General features: G+C 37.6%; 1 protein-coding gene and 1 long non-coding RNA gene across 2 annotated transcripts in view; both read right to left on the reverse strand.

The window, feature by feature from the left end:
* Positions 1-26,828, reverse strand: part of LOC143175072 (uncharacterized) — a 498,558-nt gene that overhangs the window by 323,159 nt on the left and 148,571 nt on the right. The window lies entirely within an intron of this gene.
* Positions 115-2,259, reverse strand: LOC116435167 (uncharacterized). Its single transcript, XM_031994441.1, has 2 exons — positions 2,110-2,259; positions 115-435 (listed from the first exon to the last, which is right to left on the reverse strand). Exons 1-2 carry the CDS (start codon positions 2,257-2,259, stop codon positions 115-117), a joined length of 471 nt encoding a protein of 156 aa, XP_031850301.1.

Genomic DNA, 26,828 nt, shown 5'->3' on the forward strand with positions numbered 1-26,828 from the left:
TACAAATTTTAGTAACTAAAAGAAAACAATTTTTTCTGAACTCATGATTTTTTCAATTTAGCGTCAAGTCACTTGCAAGAATGCATTCAGTAATATGACATTTTTTGTACATTATTAAGAAGTATTTTCATTAATTTCGCATATCGCGTCTACTAAGCTAACACTGGGAGAAATCAAAGGTGATCGTACTTTTATAAGACGTTTCGTCTTCTTCAAATTTGTATTATATTTGTTTGACCTCTTCTGACTTCCCAGAGGTATCATTTTACGAGGCGAATCCGATTTCGTGGACTGCGTGGGTGGTAATGGTAATTTGGAAAATCTTAAAGCAATGCGATTCGCACGGTCTATTTCGTCACCGGTCGGAAGAAAATAATTGCCTCTATATTTCCTCAAGATACCATACTCTACACCTCTTCGCAACGCTGACTTTACCTGTAATTGTCAATGTTGAAAATTAATACCGTCACTACAAATATCACTGTGTAAATCATTATGTAGTGGGTGATTCACGCGATTGTAATAAGACATACAGTTTAAATAAAATTAAATAATATTATTCATATTATATTAAATCCAGCTGGAAATAATCCAATTAAATATGTCCAATTAAAAAATAAAATAGATTAAATTAAAATTAAGCAATGTATTGAATAATTATTTGGATCTACGTTAAATAAATATTTGCAACACTTAATGGAACTGAAAGGTTGCAATTATGAAAAGGCAGAATCGAATCCACCTTAAGAAACGAAGATTTTAGCATGGCGGCCGTAAAAAGGACAACGCGAGTGAAAGAAAAAGAAAGACTGAGAGTTGAAACGTTCGACAGTATTAAAATTTTACGATGAGCTTGAGACCTTTAACTCAAAAATTAAACTTTTTTATTTTTGAATTTTGTAGAATGAATCTTCCAAACACGATAGAATAACAATCGAAATTACGTGTATAATAGGCTATTGAAGTTTTAGATACAGAAAAGAACTGCGAATAAAAAAGGAAGAGACGTTGAAATCGTCGAGTTCGAGAATAGTCGGATTATATACACTCTTCAATCGTGGTTGGTCATCCGGCGCTATAATGTGTTAAAAGGAACCTGGTGGGGATAACGATGTTGTAATTATGAAGAGGTTCCTGATGAGATTATTCAGTTTTCATTGTATCTCTTTTCTGGTTGTAATAAAAAAAATTGTAGAACAAAAATGAATGCTACAAGTTTCTGTATATTCTCATGATCATGGGTTTTTGGTACATGTAATAATGCATGTGCATTTTGCAGTTACATGAAAGTGGAACCTACCTCTTTTGTTACACGAATTGAATCCTCTCTACGTTTTAGGTAAAAGAATATTTGATTTCATAATCGAGTGATGATTATGTTGTTAGTTATTTAGAAAAAATGACTTTTAACATATGCAGGCACTTATACCAGTCATTTTTGTCCTGCAACATTTTTTTATATCTTCAGCTGGGAAAAAGATGTAATTTGTTACAGTTGCGTGAATCACCTAAGGTATTAAGTATGTATTACGTAGAACTATTAACATAACGGTAGTAAGTATGTCTAAGTCGCTTTGAATTTCTAACAATACAATTTTTTACAAGTACTAAAATTCAAACCTGTTGAATTAAAATTATCATCTTAATCGATAAAAATTGGGTTTAAATTAATTATATAATATTCATAACAGAGTTTATAAGAATCTCCTTTCATTTATGTTACACAAATAACTATTTTATCAATGAATATTCATAATTAATTACATTACTAAATTCAGAATACTTCAAAGATATTATTAACTTTTAACATTAACTATTCATTTTGAAATAATAGCTATTAAAAACTCATTGAACGGTATGTAAAAATAACACGATATGTACATCGAGCATCGAGTGCGAGTATGGAGGTATATTAATCACAAATGTAGGAAGTCTAGAGCCATAATTCTCCGCGCAGTAACGTTTATCTAACTCGTAACATATTTTTCAAATAATCCCCGTTCAAAGGAAACAAACGAAGCTTCAGCTTTTAAATATAACCAGAGGTGCACGTCCAGATTGCTTTTAAAGCTCTCCTGGCGCCGTAATAATTATGTTTCAGACACTTACTTGTCGTTTAACGCGACCCTCGCCCATATCGGATGCATAACTTATGTAACCTATGATCTTCTTGGGCGTTGATCCTTTGGTTTCACGGAGATCCTGTATAGCGGATACGATCAGCGCAGCAATTTTCATCGGCTTTACGAGCCGAACCATTCTCCTTGATATTTTCCTCGGAGCTATCTTCCTTTTTCGGACCATTTTATCGATAAAATTTTTAACAAGAAACCACCCTCCCGGTAAGTGGAACTCGAACTTGGAATTTTACAATATCGTTGCCAGCGAATACCGAACAGCACGGGAAACAGAAAATTTAACCATTAGCAGTTGTCGGAAAGATTGTTTACGCGTTCATGTGTTTTCACCGACGTATTGAAGTTGCCTTGTACCGCAGTTATCGAAAAACATTGTTAATCGACGGAATGTTATAAAACTATTTATAAAATATAATCTGTTGCTTCTTTCATACTAATAAAGGTTATTATAAAGTATTACGTGTTATTAAATTCTATTTAAGCTAGGATCATTCGAAATTTCAATTGATCTATTTTTGATTAATAATTATGTTTATATAATAATATTTGAATTTAATCTAAATTTTAAATTACCCTTTTTGATAGAAAATAAAAGAAACATTAAGAAAGTCAGATAGAAAGATAATTTTTTTTGAAGTTGATTAGTTTATGATAAAAGTGTACGAATCTATAAAATAAAGTATTAATAAAGAAAAAAACTTGATTAACAGTTAGATGGACATGCATGTTAATCAAGTGCAAAAATGTTGCAGTTGTCATAGGAACATTAGGACATAATGAGCAGAATGTAATTTTCTATGTGTGTCGTTACAAAAACTGATTTTATATTGGATGTTTCACTAGACCGAGAAAATAAAAACACCGATAGGATTAATAATTAATATTTCAGAAAACAATATTATATTTTATAATACACCTTTAACAATAATAAAACTTACAATGTTGGGCAAAACGTGCTTTATCTGCATGCATTCATTTTAAGATTGTTTCCATCACAAGCAATTTATAATATCCATTATTATTGCTATAATTATTATTTATCAAATTTTCATCATCAGCGAAGAATTGTGTTTTCAACTCAACTTACAATTATAAGCACCAAAAATGTAACAAGTTCTATCCTATATCATAACTTTTTTAAGATAAAAATAAGAATTGTAAATAGACAAAATGTGTGATTTGCAGTATTAAGTAGAAATTAAAAACTTTCTCTCGAACTGAAAGTCTTCATGCAGACTTAAGGAAACGTTGTCTTTAATTAGGTCGTAGGGAAAGTTCAGTACCATGTTTATTAACTCAATTAAACTAACATTTTAGTGGTAATATGAGGTTAGCCTTAATCGTAATTAACAGTGACCGACCATTAGCGGCAATTAGTGATAGTAACAAAAGTTGCAGGTACGTGACCGCCAATGAATCACTTGTAGACAATACGTGGACGATTAATTGGATTTCGAAATAGCACCTCCATCTACCACATTTGTGAAAGTACTGAAACACACAACCATTTTTCGAGTATTTATTCAATTATAATAATTGTTTCTACATTGTGATTATTGTATAATCATTTATATTTTTATAATTAAATTATAATGAAAAAAAGCAAGATCATTTGAAAAAAAGCTTTCAATCTACATAAGTATGTATTTTTATATATTTGATTATGTACTTAACCCTTTAAGGATTAAATTATAAATTGTATTATAATCCTTACAAAATTTAATTTTCCTACAAACCATTAAGATTGATACTATTAATTTTCTGTCTATTTATTTAAAATACTGGATCAATTCTTCCAAATATTTTGTTATAAACATAAACACGAAAGTCTTCGTGTTTTCGTTTTTAAATAATTTTGAAGGTTAGAGTAATAATTTGTCTGTTTAATAAAATTATTGGAGTATGTATAAAACACACTTAAATCTAGTACGGGTATTATTTTACGTGTAATTAAAATATTTTCAAAATAAGTTTTTGTCTTCGATCCTGTCCGATTTTCGGGAATATCGTGTATACGTAGATATGCATCAATTTTGCATATTCAACAGATACATATTACGACAACATTCGAGTCGTATTTATCACGTACATTAATTAATAATACTTACGTTCCGTATTATAATTTATGTTTCATAAATATCACATATTCAAAGGTATTAATGCTCCTGAATTTCATACAATATGTTCAATATTTCATTTCAAGGATCTGTGATATATTCAATTGAATGAATATTCATGAAATTAAATAAACTTATATGTGTCAGATTATTGAAATGAATTTGTTACTTATGTAGGTATTGAGTTTAACTTTTTGAAATACGGTAACACCTTGCAAAATTACTATCATAACTATTACTACCATAACTTCAAAACGAAAGTTTTTCCCTGGATACGAAACCTTTTATATTGTATTATAGGTAATTCATAATAATTCATATTGTTAAAATAAGATATAAAGGACCATTTGTACAGTATTTGCATTTACTATTAATATCTTTATCAGATTACAAACAAAAGTTATTATGTATTTTGTCGTATCTTTAATCTTTAATCAATAAATTTAAAATCATCAAATAGTATATGCAATGTCGAATTAACAGAAGAAATCTTAATAATTAAATCACTATTAAATACATACAGTGAGTCACAGCCAAAATCGTACATCACATATACGAATACGTTTCGTCTCGTGAAAAAGTTCAGGAAGGATATGGGGGAAAAAATATCATGAATCTATATTGTAAATGTATCTATATTTATTATGTAGTAGTATCAAAAGGAACAAAGTTGTCTAAATATAAAAAAAACAAAGTTACTATAATTCAGCCTGGAAAACGTCTCATAGCTAAAATCGTACATTTGTAGAAAAGTGACCAACAATTTGTTTAAATTAAAAATTAATATTTTGTTGGGTGCCCACGACTACATTCTACCGCACGCAATCTATTTGGCATAGATTTTACCAATTTTTCAGTAAAACTGGGTTCAATTTTTCTCCATTCCTCCATTAATACCCTTTTTAAATCATTTTTATTTTTAATAGTATGTTTCCGGATTCTAATCTCTAATTCATTCCAAACGTGCTCTATCACGTTCAAATCAGGTGATTGTGGAGGTGCGTTTAGTACTTTAGGGCAATTATACAGTACCCACATTTTGGCTACATGCGATGTGTGTTTGGGATCATTGTCGCTATAAAACTTAAACGAATTCAAAACCCCTAATTTTTCGGCACTGTCCCTCAAATTGTTTTACAAAATATTTATGTAATCATATTTATTCATGTTACCTTCGATAAATGCTAAGTTACCTACTCCGGCAGCGGACATGCAGCCCCAGACCATTACTGATTGCCCTCCATGTTTCACGGTACTGTTTAAATTTTGTATTTTAAACTCCTCATTTGGTCGACGCCACACCGTAATTTTTCCATCTGAATGAAATATGTTAAATTTACTTTCGTCCGTAAATATAGTTTCTTTCCAAAAATCAAAATCTTTGTATATATATTCTCTTGCGAAATCTAGTCTCTTTCTTCTATTCTTCTCGTTTATAAGAGGCTTATTCCGAGCTGTACGACCGTGAAAATTATGTTTTCTGAGTATTCTTCTTATTGTTTCTGGATTTACACTTTTTCCTAAATATGTTTCTACTTCATTAGTAAGTTTAGGTGCACTGATCTTCGGATTCTCTTTAATTTTTCGTACTATCCATCTTTCGTCGTACGCGTTGAACTTTTTCTTTGGAGCTTTTCTTGACGCATTACTTATTCTATTTTCGTTTTGGTATCGTTTTACAATATACTGAACAGTACTGGCACTTCTACCAATAATCTTCGCAATTTCACGATAGCTTTTTCCACTTTGAAAATTTCTTATAACTATTTGTCGCTCTTCTATCGTTGTCTGCTTCATGATTACTATCTTTCTCTTTTTTTTCAACTACGAACCTTACGACGCTAAACGACAACTGCGAATACGCCAAACAATGTAATCTTTCATTTGTTCCATAATTTTCATTTGTTTTCAGGGATTCCCCTTGGGGAATATTACAAAATATATATACTGTACGATTTTAGCTGTGAGACGTTTTCCAGACTGAATCATAGTAACTTTGTTTTTTTTTATATTTAGACAACTTTGTTCCTTTTGATACTACTATATAATAAATATAGATACATTTACAATATAGATTCATGATATTTTTTCCCCCATATCTTTCCTGAACTTTTTCACGAGATGAAACGTATTCGTATATGTGATGTACGATTTTGGCTGTGACTCACTGTACGTATGTAATCACAATAATAAATGTGTGTTTTCTACAACTAATAACTTTCTGTCTATTACTCTAATATCTATGTAGGATCGGGGTTGCACTGAACTGACATCCTGGATAGCATATAATCGCTAGATTTAATCAATAAATTTAAAAAAATGCTAAAAGGCACGAGGTGTTCTTCTTGCCAATGTTACACACAACTGACTCTCTCTACCCTCACGTTGACGTCGTTCGTCTTTTTGTTTCGTCGCGAACGCATCGAGGCCTGCTCGTCGCCCTCCGATCTCGATACATTGTATCTACCGCTATTCGCGCGCTACATCCTTCATCTATATTCAATCGAGTTATCTAAATGCACGTGTTCTCCACAAATTTTCAATCTATAATTATTACGTACTTATAATTTATTTCTTCATATACAATTGCCACATCATCATGAACAGTACAATAAGTGGTCCTTAATCAGTGTCCTGTAAACATATTATGTGCATACATGTATGTACACCTGTAATTCATTATTGATCACAGTAATTCATAAATTTTTCCGCAATTTTAACATCTATATACGTAGTTTTAAATAAAAGATAGAAATGCAATAATGAATAAAAGTTCTATTTCATACATTTCTGTGCAAATAAGAAACGTTTATTTTCTTGAAAGTAGAAAGAAGTTGTAGTTAAACAAGTAAGTTCGGTGAAGTTCTATTGTATAAAAATCACAATACCTCTTCATTTTTATATTTATTCTACTTTTAATTCTTTTAATAATATTAACTTAACAAATATTTCTTTCCTATTTTAGCTTTAAATATCTTATCAAAGGTATATGATCTTGCAGACTATTTATTAATTGAATATAAAATAGCTGTTAAAACTAAACCTTTACAGCAGCGTTGAAGTGTTAATACTTTGCTGGCTAGTTTCAAGTTAATTAGTATTTCTAGTACCTGAGCCTTACACAAATTAAATTATATTCGCATTTTATTAAATTTTATCCGAAGGTGAAAGCTCTACAAAAAAGCATTTTATATCATATTCGTTAAAGTAAATTATTTTAATTATTTTAACATATTATGTAAACAAAATATCTACATGGAAATTTAAAGGAATAAGTTTTGCATAAAATAGCCGATCAACAAAGTATTAATGTACAAAGTTAATTTAAAATAAAGAAGAAATGAAATATACTACGACATCCGGACACGAAGATTTTTAATTCGAATTTTTCATTTTGAAAGTATGTTGGACTACTGAAACTAGAAATGACATATTTAGAAAACTTTTCCAACGACTTTTACAATCTATTTATAAAATCATTAATTTCGACGAAAAATACTACAATTTTCAGCTTCAGCAACCTAAAATAATCTTAAAGTCATAAAAAAAACAATAATATTGTTATCAGGACGCCACAGTACAATCAAGAAATGATTTAGAAGTTCAAGATTCAAATAACTTTTATTCATAACAATGAAGTTTCATTCGACTCCAGGTTAAGAACCACTGCTGCAGATGATCGCGCACCCTCTCTCATCTCTCCTTCGTCCCGTAGCAGACTCTATCAGTCAACTTTGCGATAGACATATCGTATTCTTTGCGGGAACGAAAAGAAAGGTAAAGTCCTGAATAATACATCGCGTCACGCAGATGCATTCCGTTTCATTGCTATCAGTTTCAAGGAAGCGTAATTGCCCTTTTACTGCTCCCCATGCTTCGATAAGAGTGGCATGCAGTTATGTGCAAATTAGTTCCCGTCAGAGATAGCTAGCCTACCGTTGATACGCGAGAACGTCGTTACGATGATCGAGTGCAAAGCCGCTATCATGTGAATAACGAATGCAAGATTCAAATATCGCGTGTGTTCTTTTAATTTGTCTTGGTACGAATTAATGCGTAGCTCTGTATTAGCCTGTTAAAAAATGAAATGTGAACACCTCAAACGCAAGTCAAAGCAAAATAAAGAAAAATTAGGTGTTTATCTGAAAAATTAAATAATTCAGCGTTGAAAGAATTAGTATGATTTCAAAGTTTAAGATAACGTGTATATTCCTCGAACGGAGTTTACTACTTAGTTTTCTGGACAGCATGAGAAGTCATTCATGAAAACAAAGAACTCATTATCGCGCTAGCTAGAATAATATGTTCATTCTATTCAAGAGATACATGTCTTTTCCTTATAGAAGAATAGTAAAAATGAACAATGTGGAAATTCATGTGGAACGTATTATTAAATATATAGTCTAAACGGACTAATATTATGAAAACTGAAATATAAAATAAAAAGCTTGTTCAATTGTTAACCCCTTGCCCCATGATTTATTTCTCAACTACAATCAATAAAACTATTTTACTGTTTGCTAATAGAAATGATTGCTGATAGAAAAATAATATTTAGTTTTTATTTCAAACAAATGATAACACATAAATTTGTCAAATTTAGTTTAAAATTTTCGTCCCGAGTCTAACACGATATTGTAGGTGAAGGGGTTAATATAACGAAATATTAAATATTAATAGAAAGATCTCCTGATTTACACTACACAGTATTTTTTCGCAGAATTTAACTGTTACGCGGTTTTTAAATAATAAATATTATTTAAAACAAAAATTTATGCTGCGCTCATATTTGTACAGTCATTTTTTACTGTTTTCCGTTTGTTAATATTGAAATTAAACCTAGAAAAGGGAATTCCCTTTTAGTGTGCACAAAAAGCATTCATATTTGTTAGTGTCGGCTTTCTAGTGAAGTCAAGGTATTGGGACTTTGAAATCTGATGTCTTTCTCAGGAGTTTTTTGTTACATATGATTTTATAAATTTGTTATTTCATGAATGGGCTGATATTTTTTGCCTTTTATTTGAATTTTATTTTTATTTTGCATTAAAATAAACGAATTTAATTAAATAACTAAGTAAAATATGCATATTTTTGTACTTCTTTTTATATACACGGATTTTCGTGCAAAACGCCATAATTTCGATTCACTGAGCATTCCGAGATTCCAATCATTCGTGTAAATCAGAGAATAGGTGAATAAAATATAAAACATGTCACCCCCTAAAACAAACGAATATAATGGCTGACAAATAAGTACCAACCTTTAAATAAAAGCAAACAAAATTTTAGAAACATATGTGCTGTTAATTTTGGAAGTAGATACATATTTTTAGTTTCGAGATATTTAAAGATCTGTGTTTGAATAGATTAAAAAATACTTTTATACTATGTAGTAAAATATATCAGAAACTATTTACTCTTGAAAAATGAGAATTTATTACGACTGTAATATTGTATGCAATTTATAAGGAAATATGATGTTTATTGCTGGAAATGACCATTTTCAAAAATAAGGGCACATATATCAATGAATTTTATCTTGACAATTATTGAAATGGAATAATGTTAGGTATTATTTAAGTATCAAGACAAATAGAGATTTGTTTAATAATGCTGAGTAAGTTTATTTTATCAGACAAAACAGTTTATAATTGAATTAATAGATTCAAACGTAGTCGTTCAAGCACACTTGATGAACATCATTCTCGTCAAAAAACTAAAGTAGCTACAAAAGAAAATCTTCAATAAATACATGGCATCGTGTTAAAAGACAGTGAAGCGAAGTTGTTTATACAACAGTATTTTGACAGTGAAATAGAAACAGTTAGGTATGAAAAGCTTTTTCGCAGGATGAGCACAACGTTCGTTAACATCACAATTCCCCACGCTTCAGCAATCTCAACGTCAAAATTGTTTGAATTACCTAACAAAGTAATTCCACTCTCTCTCTCTGTATTTTCCAGAATTAACCTCAAACAATTTTTCCTCTTTCAAAATATGAGAAGACATTTACTGTGAAGAAATATGCATAGAATTCTAAAGTTACAGCTGCAGTTAATGGACACCTTGGATAAAAATGTAAGTTGCAGTATATTAACGGAATAAAATTTTTAAAAACGTTGGATTAACCTTAGAACTATAGAGCAATTCTTTAATTTTAATTTAAAAAATTGTTGTTAAATACATTACTTGAAAATCGAAATGCTTCTTACTATTATATTCATAGAATTACACAAATTTGTTTTATAATTCCTCGCAAAAGCACCTTTGGGGTATTAATAATTATAAAATAAAGATTTCCAGGTGAGTCATTTCTATCCATCTTGTAGTTCTAGTGTTAAGTATATAGAGCTGAAAGAAAGTAATGTAATTATAAGGTGCACAGGTGTTCAGAATATAATAGGAAACATACCTCACTGCAAAAGTAAGGAAGTTGTTAATCTCATTATACCCTCTTAAAGCTCCAATTAAAAAGATAACTCCCCGTTTTAATCCGGAATTGAAATATAAATTAGGAAAACGTAAAATATCCACTGTTGAAACAAATATAAAGCTCCCTGGTTATAAAATGTCAAAGGTCGGCAGTTTTACTTCGCTATTACCGCTTACCAATTTAGAAACTGCTGATATAGGACAATCAATCTTTTCTATAAACGTACTTCCCCCACGATAATCTTATTAGAATAATTTAAAAAATGATGACTTTTCGACGGGGAAAGAGGATTAGAAATCACACATGGTTATACTTAGGGAGATAATTTCGCTGCTCTAAAGTATATACACATTTTCTTTATTCTTATAAGTGTCAGAAAGAAGATATGAAAGCTGTAATAAATTAGATTAAATTTTTTGCATTCTAATTCGTACGGTATTAAAGAAGATATTTTAATAACTCATGAAATATCGAAGCAATGACAATAAAAAATAGCTGTAAACGCAGTTATAGTACATACGCACGACGGAGGTACAGATGACAGGAAGATATAACTATTTTTAGTTATTTCTCTAGTTATTACTACGTTTACAGCTCGTTGCATTGTGTACCATTGCGACCACTGATTTTTTTGTTAATTATATTACTGTAAACAAAACAGGAAACTGTTTTGTGTTTCGAGATTATATTGTTGATAAACTTTCATTTATTTATGTGTCTAACTAATGAAATCGTTCAATTTACACTTTTTTACACAAAATACACTTTTGTAGTATATGTGTACTACAAAAGTAAAAATATAGAAAATAGAGTGAGAAGAATCCAGCAAAGTTAAAATTAAAATATCTCCTAAACTATGATACTTCTTCGACGCACATAAGTTAATACTTTTCTACGCGTAATACACAGTTGCATCGATTGCTATATAAAAGCTTATATAATTCTCTTTAACACTAGAAGTACCGCATCAGTCCGTGTTTGCACTTGCATTAGATATTTGAAATTTTGAAACGCAGGACAGAAGAGAATATTGTAAAGGCAAAATACTAAAAGTTATATAAAAAATATGTCCAAAGTTTCATTTAATGCATTATGTAGAAATAAAGTATCTTGAAGTTTATTTAGATTGTTTCAATTTCATATTTAATTACGGAATAACAACCGGTGACACGGAATAGCTTCTGCATAAAATTGCCAGTCAACAATCTGTTAAATGTTCGGTAATTATAGTGTTAATAACATGAAGGTAATCTTAAAATCTTCGAAACTCTTCAACTTATCGGACAACTTTTATTAACACGTTTAACGCCGGATGATTTCATACAGCACAATACACAAAATGAGGAAAATACAACCATAAAATATAACATTGTGAACAACAGTAATTCCATTTGGTTGGGTGTCACCGGTGACCCTCGCGGCATTCAACGAGTTAATAAATTCCTTTTGTGTCTCCAGAAACAGTGGAGATAATCAAGCCTCAATTCTTAGTAAAACACTTTGTGTATTTCAACGCAGTCTATATCACAATTTCTACATATTTTTGAGCAGCGGAATATATCGATCGTGCAGCAATTGTAACCGGCTATTCTGGCAGCTCTCTCCTTCGTCGTAAGAACACGAGGAGAGGACTGCGAATTGATCTGATGCAGGAAAAAACGCGCGATATCCGAGCGACCATTGTTACAGTGATGGAGCGTTAGTCTGTTATCGAGACGAGCGGGGCGAAAGAGAAAAACGCGAACGCGGAGGGGTGTATAAAACAGACTCCAAGCGCAATCGCCGCCCGCCGCGACAAGCCTGATAAGTTCCACCGCTAATAAGCGCGGACATCGTGCAGTTCACCGCGGAATTAACACGGTACAGTTTAAGCCTGATATCTGAAACGACACGCGACTAGCCACAATTTGCATAGAGCGCAGTTAGAAATGCAAACTGTCGCGGAAATCTCAGTTACGCGATACCTCGGGTTTCGCCGGGTTTCCAGAACAAACGTAATGAGGATACAATTTAATAACAAGAGAGAAAGGAATATGTGTGATTTATCGAGGAATCGTCCATTAACCCTTTCAATGTTTATGTCGAGTATATTAGAAAGGTGACAATTATTTGATGAACGCTATAACTACCGAGCAAGCGAATTCCCTTTTTCTTATTTTGGTATAGAAACGCTAAAAGTGCATCTACTGAGATTTCGACCAACTATCATTCTGTCTGTGTATTACGAAAACAATTCCTTCAATAATTGCTCGGAGAATAATTTGTTATCATTTCAATATTTGAAGAAGAAAAAATCAAGAACCAGTCACTTTGACCCGTCTGGTAGTTTTAGTGTTAATGACAAGTGTATTTCTGGAGTAATGAAATTTGTTTTTGGTATTTGAAGTAAAATTTGTGTGAAACAAGAAAGGTATTTGTGATTTTGAGCTATTTTGGAATAATAATGAATGGAATGTTAATAAAGAAAGTGTAATAATGGAGAAACAGTGAAGTAGCTTCGATAATTGTATTGGTAACTTTTACAGAGCAGAATATTGCTCTATTTTCTAAAAGCAAATTAAATAATTAATTTATAATTTTTCTTTTTTAAATATTTAACATGAAGGTATTTTTAATTACAAGTATTGATGGTTATATACTGATTTTTTAAATCATTTTTGTGCGATACGAATGGGAACAACACATTTTTCTTCCACTTCGTAAATATTTTCTATTTGCAACTGTTGTTTTGAAATTATAGTTCCAGTAATGTCAAAAGTATAGACATTTCAAAGTTCTCAACACTATTTATAACATATAATTTTTCGAACTTCCAAGCAATTAATTAATGTTATATATTGATAAAGAGCATTCCAAAACTTTCAAAACGGCATTCTACAGAGTATTTGCAATAGAAGAATCTTATCTGCTTTAAAAGTTAACGTGAAAGTGCTATGGCAAATGAAAAAAACGTTCGACTTATCATAATATTGAGTTGCTATATAGTATAGTACTTTTTAGCAGTAATATGTACACTATACAGCACAAACAATGGCTCAACATTCACTTATAGTAGAATTTTCTTATGTATTATCAATCCAATTTTATTGTCTTATGACTTTTAAAGATTTGAAACACTTCATAGGAAATACTGATTTATTACGCATTCTTAATTATTATTAACCGCAGTAATTCGTATTGGGCTTTTGTATTAATGATGCTTAATTAATATTTAATACTTGATTTAATTTCTCTATATCCACGAAGAAGATAGTTTATTATTGAATATAATAATTTAAGTCAACTAGGTAACAATTTTTACAGAAATACATTATTATAGATACCTTGATTGTATTTCTCAGGATATGTTTCTAAAGAATGGAATTGGAATAGAAGGTACATATTCTACAGTTACAAAATCTGTTAAAATAATTTTTATCGAAATATTAGAAAATTTGATTAATAATGCTTCTTTAACCGTCATTGTAATATTCGTAGCATTTAATAGATGTCACTTTAATAGATGTCACTACTTATTATTATATCCAAGTTTTTTACTTATCAAGCACTGAAGTTTTGTTGTTTCTTTATTAAATTCGTATACTTTGAGCCGAATTATGGATTTTGAAATTATTATTCTGTATTCTAACAACGATGATGCTGCGTTTCCTCGTCAATAATTTTTATATATCAAAAGTAATGAAATTTATTTCGATGGAAGAGATACAGAACAGATTTAATGATACCCTGAAAACATTTCTAAATTTACCGTCGTGTTACGAGACACCCTCTATATTATGTTGGTAAGTGCTAAAGTGAATTCAATGAGGTATTTATTTACTGCAAAATCTTTAATGCTTCTAAATAGCAACGCTCTAATGCAAAATGATAACAAATTTGATGTTAATGGCATTATAAATGTATTACATTACTATGCTAAAGGTGAACATAATGATAAATGATAATTAGTGTTCCGTCGTGGAACAAGGGGCCTTTCGGGATACCGAGGACCGCGGCACGTCGATACACGGTTCTGGTTTATGACACGGGCGCAAACACGATCGAGCGTTCGGGACAGTTGATCCGGGGCCCGGCTTCGGCCATTGTGCAAGTCAGCCTCGCATTTTCTGTCCCGTACAAAATTCGCCCCTGTCATAAACCAGACAAATTCTCGCGCAGCGGCGAGGATTACCCGCGGCCATGGGTACGTGCCCGTACTTAGGTGGGCACGTGCACATGGGCCCACGTAACGGGGTTTTCGTCGCTGACTAACCGAACGTGCGCGCAACAGCGAGGACTACCTGCGGACAAGGGTGCGTACTCACATCGGGGTACACCCTTGCACGTTCGTCAAGGTAGCGGTATTTTCTCGCTGTTGCCAAACGTATTTTTTACTCGAAACTTCGTCGATCTCTTGTTCCCACTCCGTCAGCATCCCCCTCCGTACATCCGAAGGAGGGGTAAGAAAGTTGACTTGTGGGTGCAAGAGTTCCGACGAAGGTTAGTCATCCATCCGCATTCGACAAGTCAGTTATACATCCGCATTCGATAAGACAGTCATACATCCGCATTCGACAAGTCAGTTAGACATCCGCATTCGTCAAGACAGTCATACACACGCATTCGACAAAACTGTTCTTTCCATAGTTCACGACACGCGTTCGACAAATAGAGTTCTCGTACAACATTCGGAAAACTCAATCACGCATCATCTTCGAGTCTATCACACGACAGACTCGTACAAAATTCTCGATTCGAACAAAACGTAACGCGAACACGCGACCACTGCTCTACCGACGGATCCAGGTGCCCAAGATTAATTTGGCGGGCATCACACGTCGATCGTAGCGTAACAATTTCTGGTTATACGAACCGGATCTGCTAACTACGACACACTACACATTTTTGGTCCTTCGAGCCGGATTTGCTACCTACGATCCCACATAACATTTTGGTCCTTCGAGCCGGATCCTCGGCCTACGGAAGCAGTGCGTGGAACACGAACGAGCCGGAAACAAGCATCGAGACGACAGCAAGGGAACCAGGAGGAATCCAGGCTACACCTACAAGGCAATTCGGGAGAAAATCGTCGAGGTAAGCTCGTTTCGAATTGTCGATCTCTCAAATATCCTTTCACAATCCTCGCTTCTATTAAAATGGCAACGAACGTAGAAGCCAATAGCAACGAACGCATCCGGATGCTCAAGTATAAACAACGGGCATTCAAAGGCCAGGTGACGGTATTTAAAGATTTTATTCACAAGCTACAACCTTCCGAAAACGCGCCGTTCAAACTTCGCGAGCGCATTGAGCGTATACGCAGTCTCTTCGACTCCTTCAACAGGGACCAAGATGAATTGGGGTACCTTGAAAATCTGGAGAGTTTAGACCCCGAACGCATAACAATTACGGACAATTACGACGATGCCCTCGCGGACGCCCGCCGTTTGTTAGATAGCCTTGAGAAACCGGCCCGAAACAGCACACCGGTCAACGCTTCCGACTCCTCCTTGATCGGGTCTCCGTCGCACCCGATCACCATCAATTTGCCAAAAATAGATTTGCCAAAATTCGACGGGAAGCTCGAAAACTGGACGACGTACAAAGACGCGTTTCTTACGATGATAGACGCCCATCCAGGTCTTGCAAACAACCAAAAATTAAATTATCTGCGTCTATCATTATTGGGCCAAGCCGCGGACGCGATCGGTGCATTCGCGATCACAGAGGATAACTATAAAACCGCGTGGACTCACCTCTGTGAAATCTATGACAACAAACGCGTGTTAATTCTCCGTCATGCCGCGTTGCTTATTGATACGCCGACGATGCAGAACGACTCTCCGGAATCCATTCGAGCCCTACGAAACCATTTACAGCTGCACATTAGGTCATTGCAGGCTCTCGGTCGGACGCCAGAAGATATCGGCAATGACCTATTGTGTAGCCTCGCGATTTCGAAAATGGGAAAGGGCACCCTGAAATCGTGGGAACGTACCCTGACCGATACAGAGGCGCCAAAAATCGAGGAGGTGTTCAAACACCTCCACATTGCGGCGCATCAAACGGAAAGCTACGTTTCCACGACCTCGACGCGAACCACGTTACGGAACCATCACGAGGTTCCAAACAAGGAGCCGAAAGGGTCGGGCAGGCATCAGAAGCATTCGAAACCAAGCCCGACGTACTCTCAAGTCACGCGACATCGGACGTACGTCACGAAGGAACGGACGCCACCGTCGTCACCGCGTTCGACATCAATCGCGCGTTCGACCTCATCGCGGGCGTCTACACCGCGGTCGACACCACCCTCGTCGCCTTCAACGCAACGACGACGAATCTCGCGCCCCTCTTCACCGCGACAGGAGGAAAACACGCCGCGTTGCCACCTTTGCAAGGGAGTCCACGCGATGTATCATTGCGCGAAATTTGCCGCGATGACGATAGCCGAGCGAACCGAAGCGGCTCGAAAGGCAGGGTTGTGCCTTAACTGTCTCCGAGACGGTCACAAAACTGAGAACTGTCGATCCGGGACCTGTCGTGTGTGCCACGGACGACACAACACGAAGCTTCACCGTCATAACGAGACAGCTAAGGCATGACTAAGGGTACCTACACAAACCACGTCACGTCCGACGGCTACACAAACCACGTCACGTCCAACGGCTACACAAACCACGTCACGTCCAACGGCTATACAAACCACGTCACAACCAACGGCAACACGAACCGCGACACGAACCGCGACACGAACCGCGACACGAACCGCGACACGATCGTCTCCGACACGAACCGCGACACGAACCGCGACACGAACCGCGACACGAACCGCGACACGACCGACTCCGACACGAACCGCGACACGACCGACTCCGACACGAACCGCGACACGACCGACTCCGACACGAACCAAGACACGAAAGGTACAACACGTTTGTACGGCCTCCGCGATCGACGTCCCTGCGAATAATCTGCTCGCCACGGCAGTCGTCAACGTTCTCGACCGCGACGGAAGGGCAGTAGAGTGTCGCACGCTGATAGACACGTGCTCCACCGCCAACTTCATGACCGAAAATCTCGCCGCGAAATTAAAACTACCGGCTCAAAAGAGCGCGACAACGATTGAAGCGCTCAATCAAATGAGCACGGTAGCTACGAAATTAATCACGGCAACGATAAAATCTAGAATGGCGAACTATCAGCGTGTGTTAACATTCTACACCATTCCAAAAATCTCGGGTCCAACACCGGATCAACAGATCGACCGCGCAAACATTCCCATTCCTCCGAACATCAGACTCGCGGATCCGCAGTTCCATCGTCCGGGAACCGTGGACATGCTCATCGGCACCGGACCTGCGTTGTCGTGCCTGAGCATCGGGCAACGGAGTCTCTCCCCCCGAAACGGACCGGACATGATTCTCCAAAAAACACAGTTTGGATGGATCATCGGGGGGAGCGTTCCGACCGCGAAATCACGTATCAAGGCCCAGACTTTCCTTACAAGTCTACAGTTCGACTTAAGGAAATTCTGGGAATTGGAGGACGGTCCTCATATACAACATCTGACTTCGGAGGAACGGGAATGTGAAGAACACTTCAAGGATAACGTTACACGCGACAGCACCGGCCGTTACGTCGTAGCGTTACCCTTCAACGAAAAGAAACGGGACATCGCGGAATCGCGATCGCGCGCACTAAACCGTCTAGCAGCACTCGAGCGGAAACTGAAAAGGGACTCGTCGCTCAAACGCGAGTATTCCAACGTTATGAAGGAATACCTCGACTTAGGGCACATGAGCCAGGAGGAAACCCCCGGCACGCACGGTTTCTACCTGCCTCATCACGCGGTCCTAAAAGAGTCGAGCGAAACCACGAAGGTCCGCGTAGTGTTTGACGGTTCCGCGAAATCGAACAGTGGAGTCTCCCTCAACGATGCCTTGATCACCGGACCGACGATTCAGGACGATCTGCTGGCGTTGCTTTTGCGATTTCGTATGCATGCATACGTCATCACAGGCGATATCGAGAAAATGTACCGCCAGTTTATCATACGTCCTGAGGATCGGCCGTATCAACGCATCTTGTGGCGAGACGAACACAACAACATAAAGACATACACGTTGAACACGGTCACATTCGGTTTGACCTCTGCTCCGTACCTCGCGATCCGGTGTTTGCATCAACTCGCGCAAGATGAACAGAACAACTATCCCGTGGCGGCAGATGTTCTTCGACGCGACTTGTACGTGGACGATCTCATAACGGGAGCAAATACATACACGGAAGCATTGAACATTCGCGATCAAATGCTCGGGTTATTAAAACGCGGCGGACTCAATATCAGACAGTGGGTCTCCAACCATCCGCGACTTCTCGGCGGACTCTCCACGTCGCAAATTCACCCGAAGGTTTTTGGCGACACAATGGTAAAAACCCTCGGCGTGTCTTGGGACTCGCGCCGCGACAACATCATTTACGTAGTCGACTCGAACCATAACCAGCGGGTCACGAAACGCAACATTCTTTCCGCGATCGCGAAAATTTTCGACCCCTTGGGCTTACTCGCGCCGGTCATCGTCACCGCAAAAATCCTGATGCAGCGATTGTGGCAACTGCAGTTAGACTGGGACGAGTCACTCCCAGCTCTTTTTCATACGGAGTGGACTACGTACGTCAAGGAATTGCCGCGGTTGGAGCACGTTCGGTTTGAACGACACGTGTCTCAACGCGCGGCTAGACGTATCGAGCTCCATGGGTTTTGCGACGCAAGCGAGCGAGCCTATGGAGCTTGCATTTACATCCGCACGATAGATTCCGCGGAGAACATCAAATCTCAATTGTTGTGCGCAAAGTCTCGAGTCGCACCATTGAAGACCGCCACTCTCGCTCGTCTAGAATTATGCGGTGCCGTCCTCCTCGCATCCCTCTACACGACCGTACGCGACGCACTGACTTACCGACTCGACAAGACATACTTCTGGACGGACTCGACAATCGTACTAAATTGGTTACAAAAGGAACCAAACACGCTAAAAACATTTGTGGCCAACCGCGTGGCAGAAATACAGAAAAGGACCGACATTGCCGCGTGGAATCACGTACGCTCGAACGACAATCCGGCGGACTTAGTTTCACGAGGACAGACCCCCTCGGAGTTCGCTCGTGCCTCGATCTGGTACCATGGCCCACAATGGCTCAGCCACGACCGTTCGAGGTGGCCTGAATCAAGGTTCGCGCCCTCCACGGAGGTACCGGAATCGCGGCCGGTGATGTGTCTCGCCACGTCCGTCGTTCGAGACGACGGAATTCTGCGACGGTTTTCATGCATAAAGAGACTTCAGCGTATCGTGGCCTACTGTTTACGGTTCAAAAGGGACTATCGCGCGAACGGACCACTGTCGGTTGAGGAGATTCGCCGCGCTAACGAACGCGTTGTTTTACTCGTGCAGGCTTCCGCGTTCGCGACTGACTTGCACCGCCTCGACACTGAGCGCGAACTCAGTCCCAAAAGTAAGTTGCTCCCGTTGCACCCGTTCCGCGACAAAAAGGGAATACTTCGCGTCGGAGGCCGACTACAAAACTCCGACCTACCGTTCGACCAAAAACATCCGATCTTACTGCCCAAGGGACATTTCATAACCGAACTGATCATTCGACAAACACATATCGACAACCACCACGCAGGACTGAACACGACGTTACACAACATACGACAACGGTACTGGCCCATCGACGGCAAAAACTCGGTGCGTAAAATCATACGACAATGTATCCGTTGCTTCCGCGTCAGCCCACCGAGCACCGAATATGTAATGGGTCGTCTACCCATTACCCGCGTCACCCAGTCTCGACCCTTCCAGAATTGCGGCATCGACTATTGTGGACCATTTTCCGTTAAGGAGAAGAAATATCGAAACCGGGCTCGCGTTAAGGTTTACGTTGCCGTCTTTGTCTGCTTCGCTACGAAGGCCGTCCATCTCGAGGTTGTCAGCGACATGACGACGGAAGCGTTTATCGCCGCGTTGAAACGCTTCATTTCGCGAAGGGGCATATGTCGTAACATCTACTCGGATAATGGCACCAATTTTGTGGGTGCCAATAACGAACTCACCCGGCTCTACCTAGATTTGCAAGGGGATGATGTGTTACGGCATTTCCTTACCGATAAGGAGATGTCATGGCACTTCATTCCCTCAATTTCCCCCAATTTCGGTGGTCTCTGGGAAGCTGCGGTAAAATCTTTTAAACACCATCTCCGACGGGTAATGGGTGACAATTTATACACGTTCGAACATTTCAATACCATAGTAATCGAAATAGAAGCGATCCTAAATTCCCGTCCGCTGACACCACTTTCGTCAGATCCTAATGATCCTTCTGCTCTCACTCCCGCCCATTTTTTAATCGGCAATTCGTTGACGGGCATGCCCGAGACGAGTTTTCACGATGTGCCGAGCAATCGCCTGTCATCCTGGCAACATGCCCAGAAGGTGAAACAGGACTTTTGGACTAGGTGGCACAAGGAATATATCCACCACCTCAACGTGCGACAAAAATGGACCCGAGGATCGCACGAAATCAAAACGGGATCTCTCGTGGTCCTCAAGAACGACCATCTTCCGCCGCTGCAGTGGGACCTCGGACGCATCGAAGCCGTACACCCCGGCTCAGATGGCGTCATCAGGGCGGTGACAGTTCGTACGGCAAACGGCACGTTCAAGCGGAATGTCAAGCAACTCGCGCTTCTTCCGACGGAAGACAACGCTTGACATCCCAGGGTGGACTGGAGCATCCACGCAGTCCACGGCCTCCACGAGAAGAAGATCATCCTCTCGGATCATCACGCAAATTTAGGATTAAGTCTTCGTCGTCTACACGACCCCGTATCGCAACATTGTATATTACATTCGCACATTGTCAACACTCGTACGCAAATTGATCGACAGGGTCTCTCAACGGGGGGAGCATGTTCCGTCGTGGAACAAGGGGCCTTTCGGGATACCGAGGACCGCGGCACGTCGATACACGGTTCTGGTTTATGACACGGGCGCAAACACGATCGAGCGTTCGGGACAGTTGATCCGGGGCCCGGCTTCGGCCATTGTGCAAGTCAGCCTCGCATTTTCTGTCCCGTACAAAATTCGCCCCTGTCATAAACCAGACAAATTCTCGCGCAGCGGCGAGGATTACCCGCGGCCATGGGTACGTGCCCGTACTTAGGTGGGCACGTGCACATGGGCCCACGTAACGGGGTTTTCGTCGCTGACTAACCGAACGTGCGCGCAACAGCGAGGACTACCTGCGGACAAGGGTGCGTACTCACATCGGGGTACACCCTTGCACGTTCGTCAAGGTAGCGGTATTTTCTCGCTGTTGCCAAACGTATTTTTTACTCGAAACTTCGTCGATCTCTTGTTCCCACTCCGTCAGCATCCCCCTCCGTACATCCGAAGGAGGGGTAAGAAAGTTGACTTGTGGGTGCAAGAGTTCCGACGAAGGTTAGTCATCCATCCGCATTCGACAAGTCAGTTATACATCCGCATTCGATAAGACAGTCATACATCCGCATTCGACAAGTCAGTTAGACATCCGCATTCGTCAAGACAGTCATACACACGCATTCGACAAAACTGTTCTTTCCATAGTTCACGACACGCGTTCGACAAATAGAGTTCTCGTACAACATTCGGAAAACTCAATCACGCATCATCTTCGAGTCTATCACACGACAGACTCGTACAAAATTCTCGATTCGAACAAAACGTAACGCGAACACGCGACCACTGCTCTACCGACGGATCCAGGTGCCCAAGATTAATTTGGCGGGCATCACACGTCGATCGTAGCGTAACAATTTCTGGTTATACGAACCGGATCTGCTAACTACGACACACTACACATTTTTGGTCCTTCGAGCCGGATTTGCTACCTACGATCCCACATAACAATTAGAGACTAGCAGTTGACGGAGTAATTATACTATTCATTATCAAACGTTCATGCATTATCAGCTTTTGTATATTAATATGTCGAAATTTTTGTAGAACGGCAGATAATTTCATCATAGTTTTAAGAATATCACAATTATCGACAGGAACTCGTAAAAATCTCATTAATCTTCAGAAAATTCACTAGATATATTAAACTTCAAAACATCAAAGAAATGAGGTATACGTAAATAAATAAAATCTGAAATCTGTATAATTGTATACACTTGGCTTCATGCAACTCGAAGAAGTGACAGATTTAATGTTCAGGTATAGTTTACATTGGACAGGCTACTAGAAAAGTGATGTATTTCATAAATGTTATCTTCTATATGTATCATTCAGAACATATTTCACTTTTTCCACAATAAAGTTATTTTTGACACTCTCGCTGGAGAATTTTTCGTACGGTTTGTTTGAGAAAGATATGCGGATAAGGTTACGAAACAGAGAACAAACGTAAAAACGGGACTGAAGTGGATGATAAGGCACGTAGCCTCTGGTGGAGTTTTAGAAATTTCTTGAAAAATTATGCGCGGTCTGGGCAATAACGAGTAAATGACATAAGCTCCTAAATTGCTGCAGTTGTGGCGTGAAAGGAAATGATAAGGGGTTATTAAAATGTAGCCGAGTAAATGTTACGATAAAGAGCATTGCATGTTGTTTTAAGAGGCATGATATTACATGATTGATGAAAGAGAAGTGTTACCCTTAACGCTGTATCAGTTTTCCTCTCACGAATAAGTTCACCTACGGCGCCTTAACAGTTCTGTTATAAATACCAAGAAAATTACACGGCTCAGCGTTATCACGTTATTAGCTGGTACGTGCACACTTTTTTAGTACAATCGAAACTGCACCGATTTGAATAACAAGATATGCAAATTACCTGTAAGATTACTTCATAATATAATACCATGAATTACATTAAATTTTCTTCATTCTAGCTGCAAAAATTACAAAACTTATTTTAATTTTATTCCCTCGAGTATATTTGAGTTATGAATATGAATGAAGAGTATATTCGAAGTACATTTTATATAACGAATAAAGAAAGATTCGTTATAGGTTTTGTGTTTGACAGTTTGCAACGGAAAGTAGGACGTGTATTTTATGTATTCATCGCATATGCAATTGTAAATAAAAATGTTATCATTTTCAACATTATATAAAGAATGACGGAAACTTGGTCAACTTTTTTATTTTATTATGAATGAAATGAAGTATTCTTCATAACGATTCTTGTTTTTATACCTTCAATGTTTTTATTATGGTTCTCTAAAAACGTTATAACTTATTTTAATCAATTTGTTTTTAGTGTAGCGACTTCGTCACCACGTTTTTAATTGATTTGTCCGTCCGCGGTTCTCTGTCTTGAACCGGGTATATAACCCCGGTAAAACAGAGGAACGCGGCGGACGGCATTTAAGCATTTTCGGCGCGCGGCATACAACAGTAGACGAGCGACATCCGATTTTCAATTGGAACAGTAGAAAAACGGCATCTAGAGTTTCCATTATTAACTGGAGCGTCGTACGGCCGACGCGTTCCTCCAAAAAGACATCGTCCAAGCGCGCTGTATAAAGATACGAATAAATATCAGATTTTGACTTGTGTTTTACTGTCTCCTCAATAACACCTTACATCGCACCAGATTTAGTATCTATTTGAACTTAGAGAGCAATATGTCGTTAACAGTATTTCTGTTTGAAATATTCGAAATGCGCGTTGCAATGCAAAGAATTTATTTGTACCGATAACATTTTTTTGTTTATATCGACTGTCACCATCTCATGAATTTTGTTTAAAATGGAATTTATTTCGATTTTAAATATTTCTTCTTCTGGGACGATTTATTGATTTATTATCAACCAGTTAAAAAACTGCATTAATTAAATACAGTTTACTTAAAACAAACTTCATTTTATCAATTTCACTTCGGTATAAACGAATTTTATATATTATACGCGAACTTTCATCGTGTTGTTGAAACTCAATGTTTCATAACCGCACGGCTGTTAAAACTGTTAATTCATATACTTGTGTAAGCGTCGTGCAACTGGAATGTGCAGTATCTCTCACTCGGATACGAATAAAAAGGGCGATAGGGGAAACCGTTGAACAGTGTCGTCTAGTTTAACTTTTTACGATCATGTTTATTGTATGTCCGCGTTACTGCATACTTAAAAGTACTGCCAGATTGTTTTAAAGAAAGAGATTCTATTTTTTGCATATTCACTGTTACACCAAAATACCTGTACATACATACTTTCCGGTATGTTACAAAGGTTTAAACTTTTGAAGCTATTTTGTGATGGAAATAAAGAGACTTCAATAGTTCTAAATAACTCATACTATGATAAAACGAAATATGTTCTAAATAAACCTTTTTAAATAACTCGTTCTTAAAACTGGATCATATTAATTTATTAAATTCTAAGTAGATTATATCATACTCCTGACTGTCAGTACAAATATAACTTTCTTAACCTCCGTTCTTCTTAATAGGTAACGTTTGATTATATTTATATCTTGTTTGTATTCATATTACAACAAAAATTAATATACTGCAAAATATTTGATATAAATTATGCCACATACATAAAATACATTCTCTACCGTATCTTTATTCAACCGATATTGTATGCAAAGTATATATGGGAATTAAATAAGAAATACTGATACATTTCAAATTTATTTACATTATTTACATAACCAAACTAAATTTGAAGAACAACAAAATATTACATTTTCAATTAACCCGTTGCCCTATGATTTATTTCTCAACTGTATTTGATAAGACAACTTTATTGTAAATAATTTAGTAGAAAAAGGAAAGAATTTTATATTTATTCTGTATCTACGTTTACTACAAATATCAAAGATTGATAATAAAAACTAATATTTAATTTCTTAGAAATAAATGAATAACAGTTACATTTGTCGAATTTAATTTAAAATTTTCATCAGGACTCTGAGACGTTATTATAAGGCAAAGGGTTAACACGTTGACTGCTACGAAAAACATCAGCGTTTTACGTATCACTTATTCTTTTGTAGCAAAGATAAAGAGGAACAATTATTAATTATTTGCTACCACAATTCTTACGTTACACTGTTATCTAGTTATTCACGCTATTGAAAATTCTATTCGATGTCAATTGTCTTATGAATTATAATTGTTTTCAAGTCATTTCGAAGCTCCAGTCCCATGGGACCACTGTGGTAGTGGAAGTGTTAAGTAATCAAATCACACACAACACATTGCATCACATCAACGAAGTTATTATTCCTATCGCAATTTTTCAATCCACCACTGCAACATCCAACATTTCCTTTCTTTCATTATCTATTGCTCGGTTCAATCCGTAACACTCTACCAGTTGAAAATCCTAACATCCACGACTCGATCCTATAAATCAACCGGCCACGTCGAACCAGAGATACGAAACATCTATTCCGCTTTGTCTTTCTCGATCAGTATAGCGTGAGGATGCGGCCACAGTCGGCGAGAGGGCAGTCAAGATAGGGAAAGGTCAATTAATCTTTCGTTCCAATAGACGATTCGTTCCTATGCTTGGCAACAGAATGAAGATCGAAGGGTTTGGCTCGGCGAATTCGAAATCGGGAAAGGATCAACGGGTCCGAGGGACGCCGGACAAGAACAGGAAGAAAAGGGGAAAAAAGGGGAGAGAAGAAAGAAACGATCTCGTGATCTTCGCCGTTTGCCAAAGCGCAGTGCTCTTGAGTACCTCTCCACGACCTTATCCAAGCGGTGATCGCGGCTCTTTGAGAAATAACGGGCACCGCGGGAGGGACTTTCAATTATATTCGAATTCAATTACGATCTCTTCCTTCCCCCTTTCCGCTCCCCAGAATGTATTCAGCGCAAAGCTACCGTAAATTCTACAAACTTTGTGGACTTTGGCGTGTGACAACTAAAGCGGCAGTTTATTTCTTGACTGTAACAAGGCAAAATAATGCTTATTTCTTGGCTGTGACAAGCGTGCTTTATTATAAGCAAGAAGATATAGCGGTGAATGTACGACGATCCCACAAAGGCAACAAATAAACTGAAAAATATGGAAGTTCTCTCGTAACGTTGTGGATTATTTCCTGCGTTCGACTTTATTCTGTTCGTTTTTCTGAATCCTATTATCTAGAAAGGAGC

This window comes from Nomia melanderi, chromosome 11, assembly GCF_051020985.1.
Source record: "Nomia melanderi isolate GNS246 chromosome 11, iyNomMela1, whole genome shotgun sequence".
NCBI lineage: Eukaryota > Metazoa > Arthropoda > Insecta > Hymenoptera > Halictidae > Nomia > Nomia melanderi.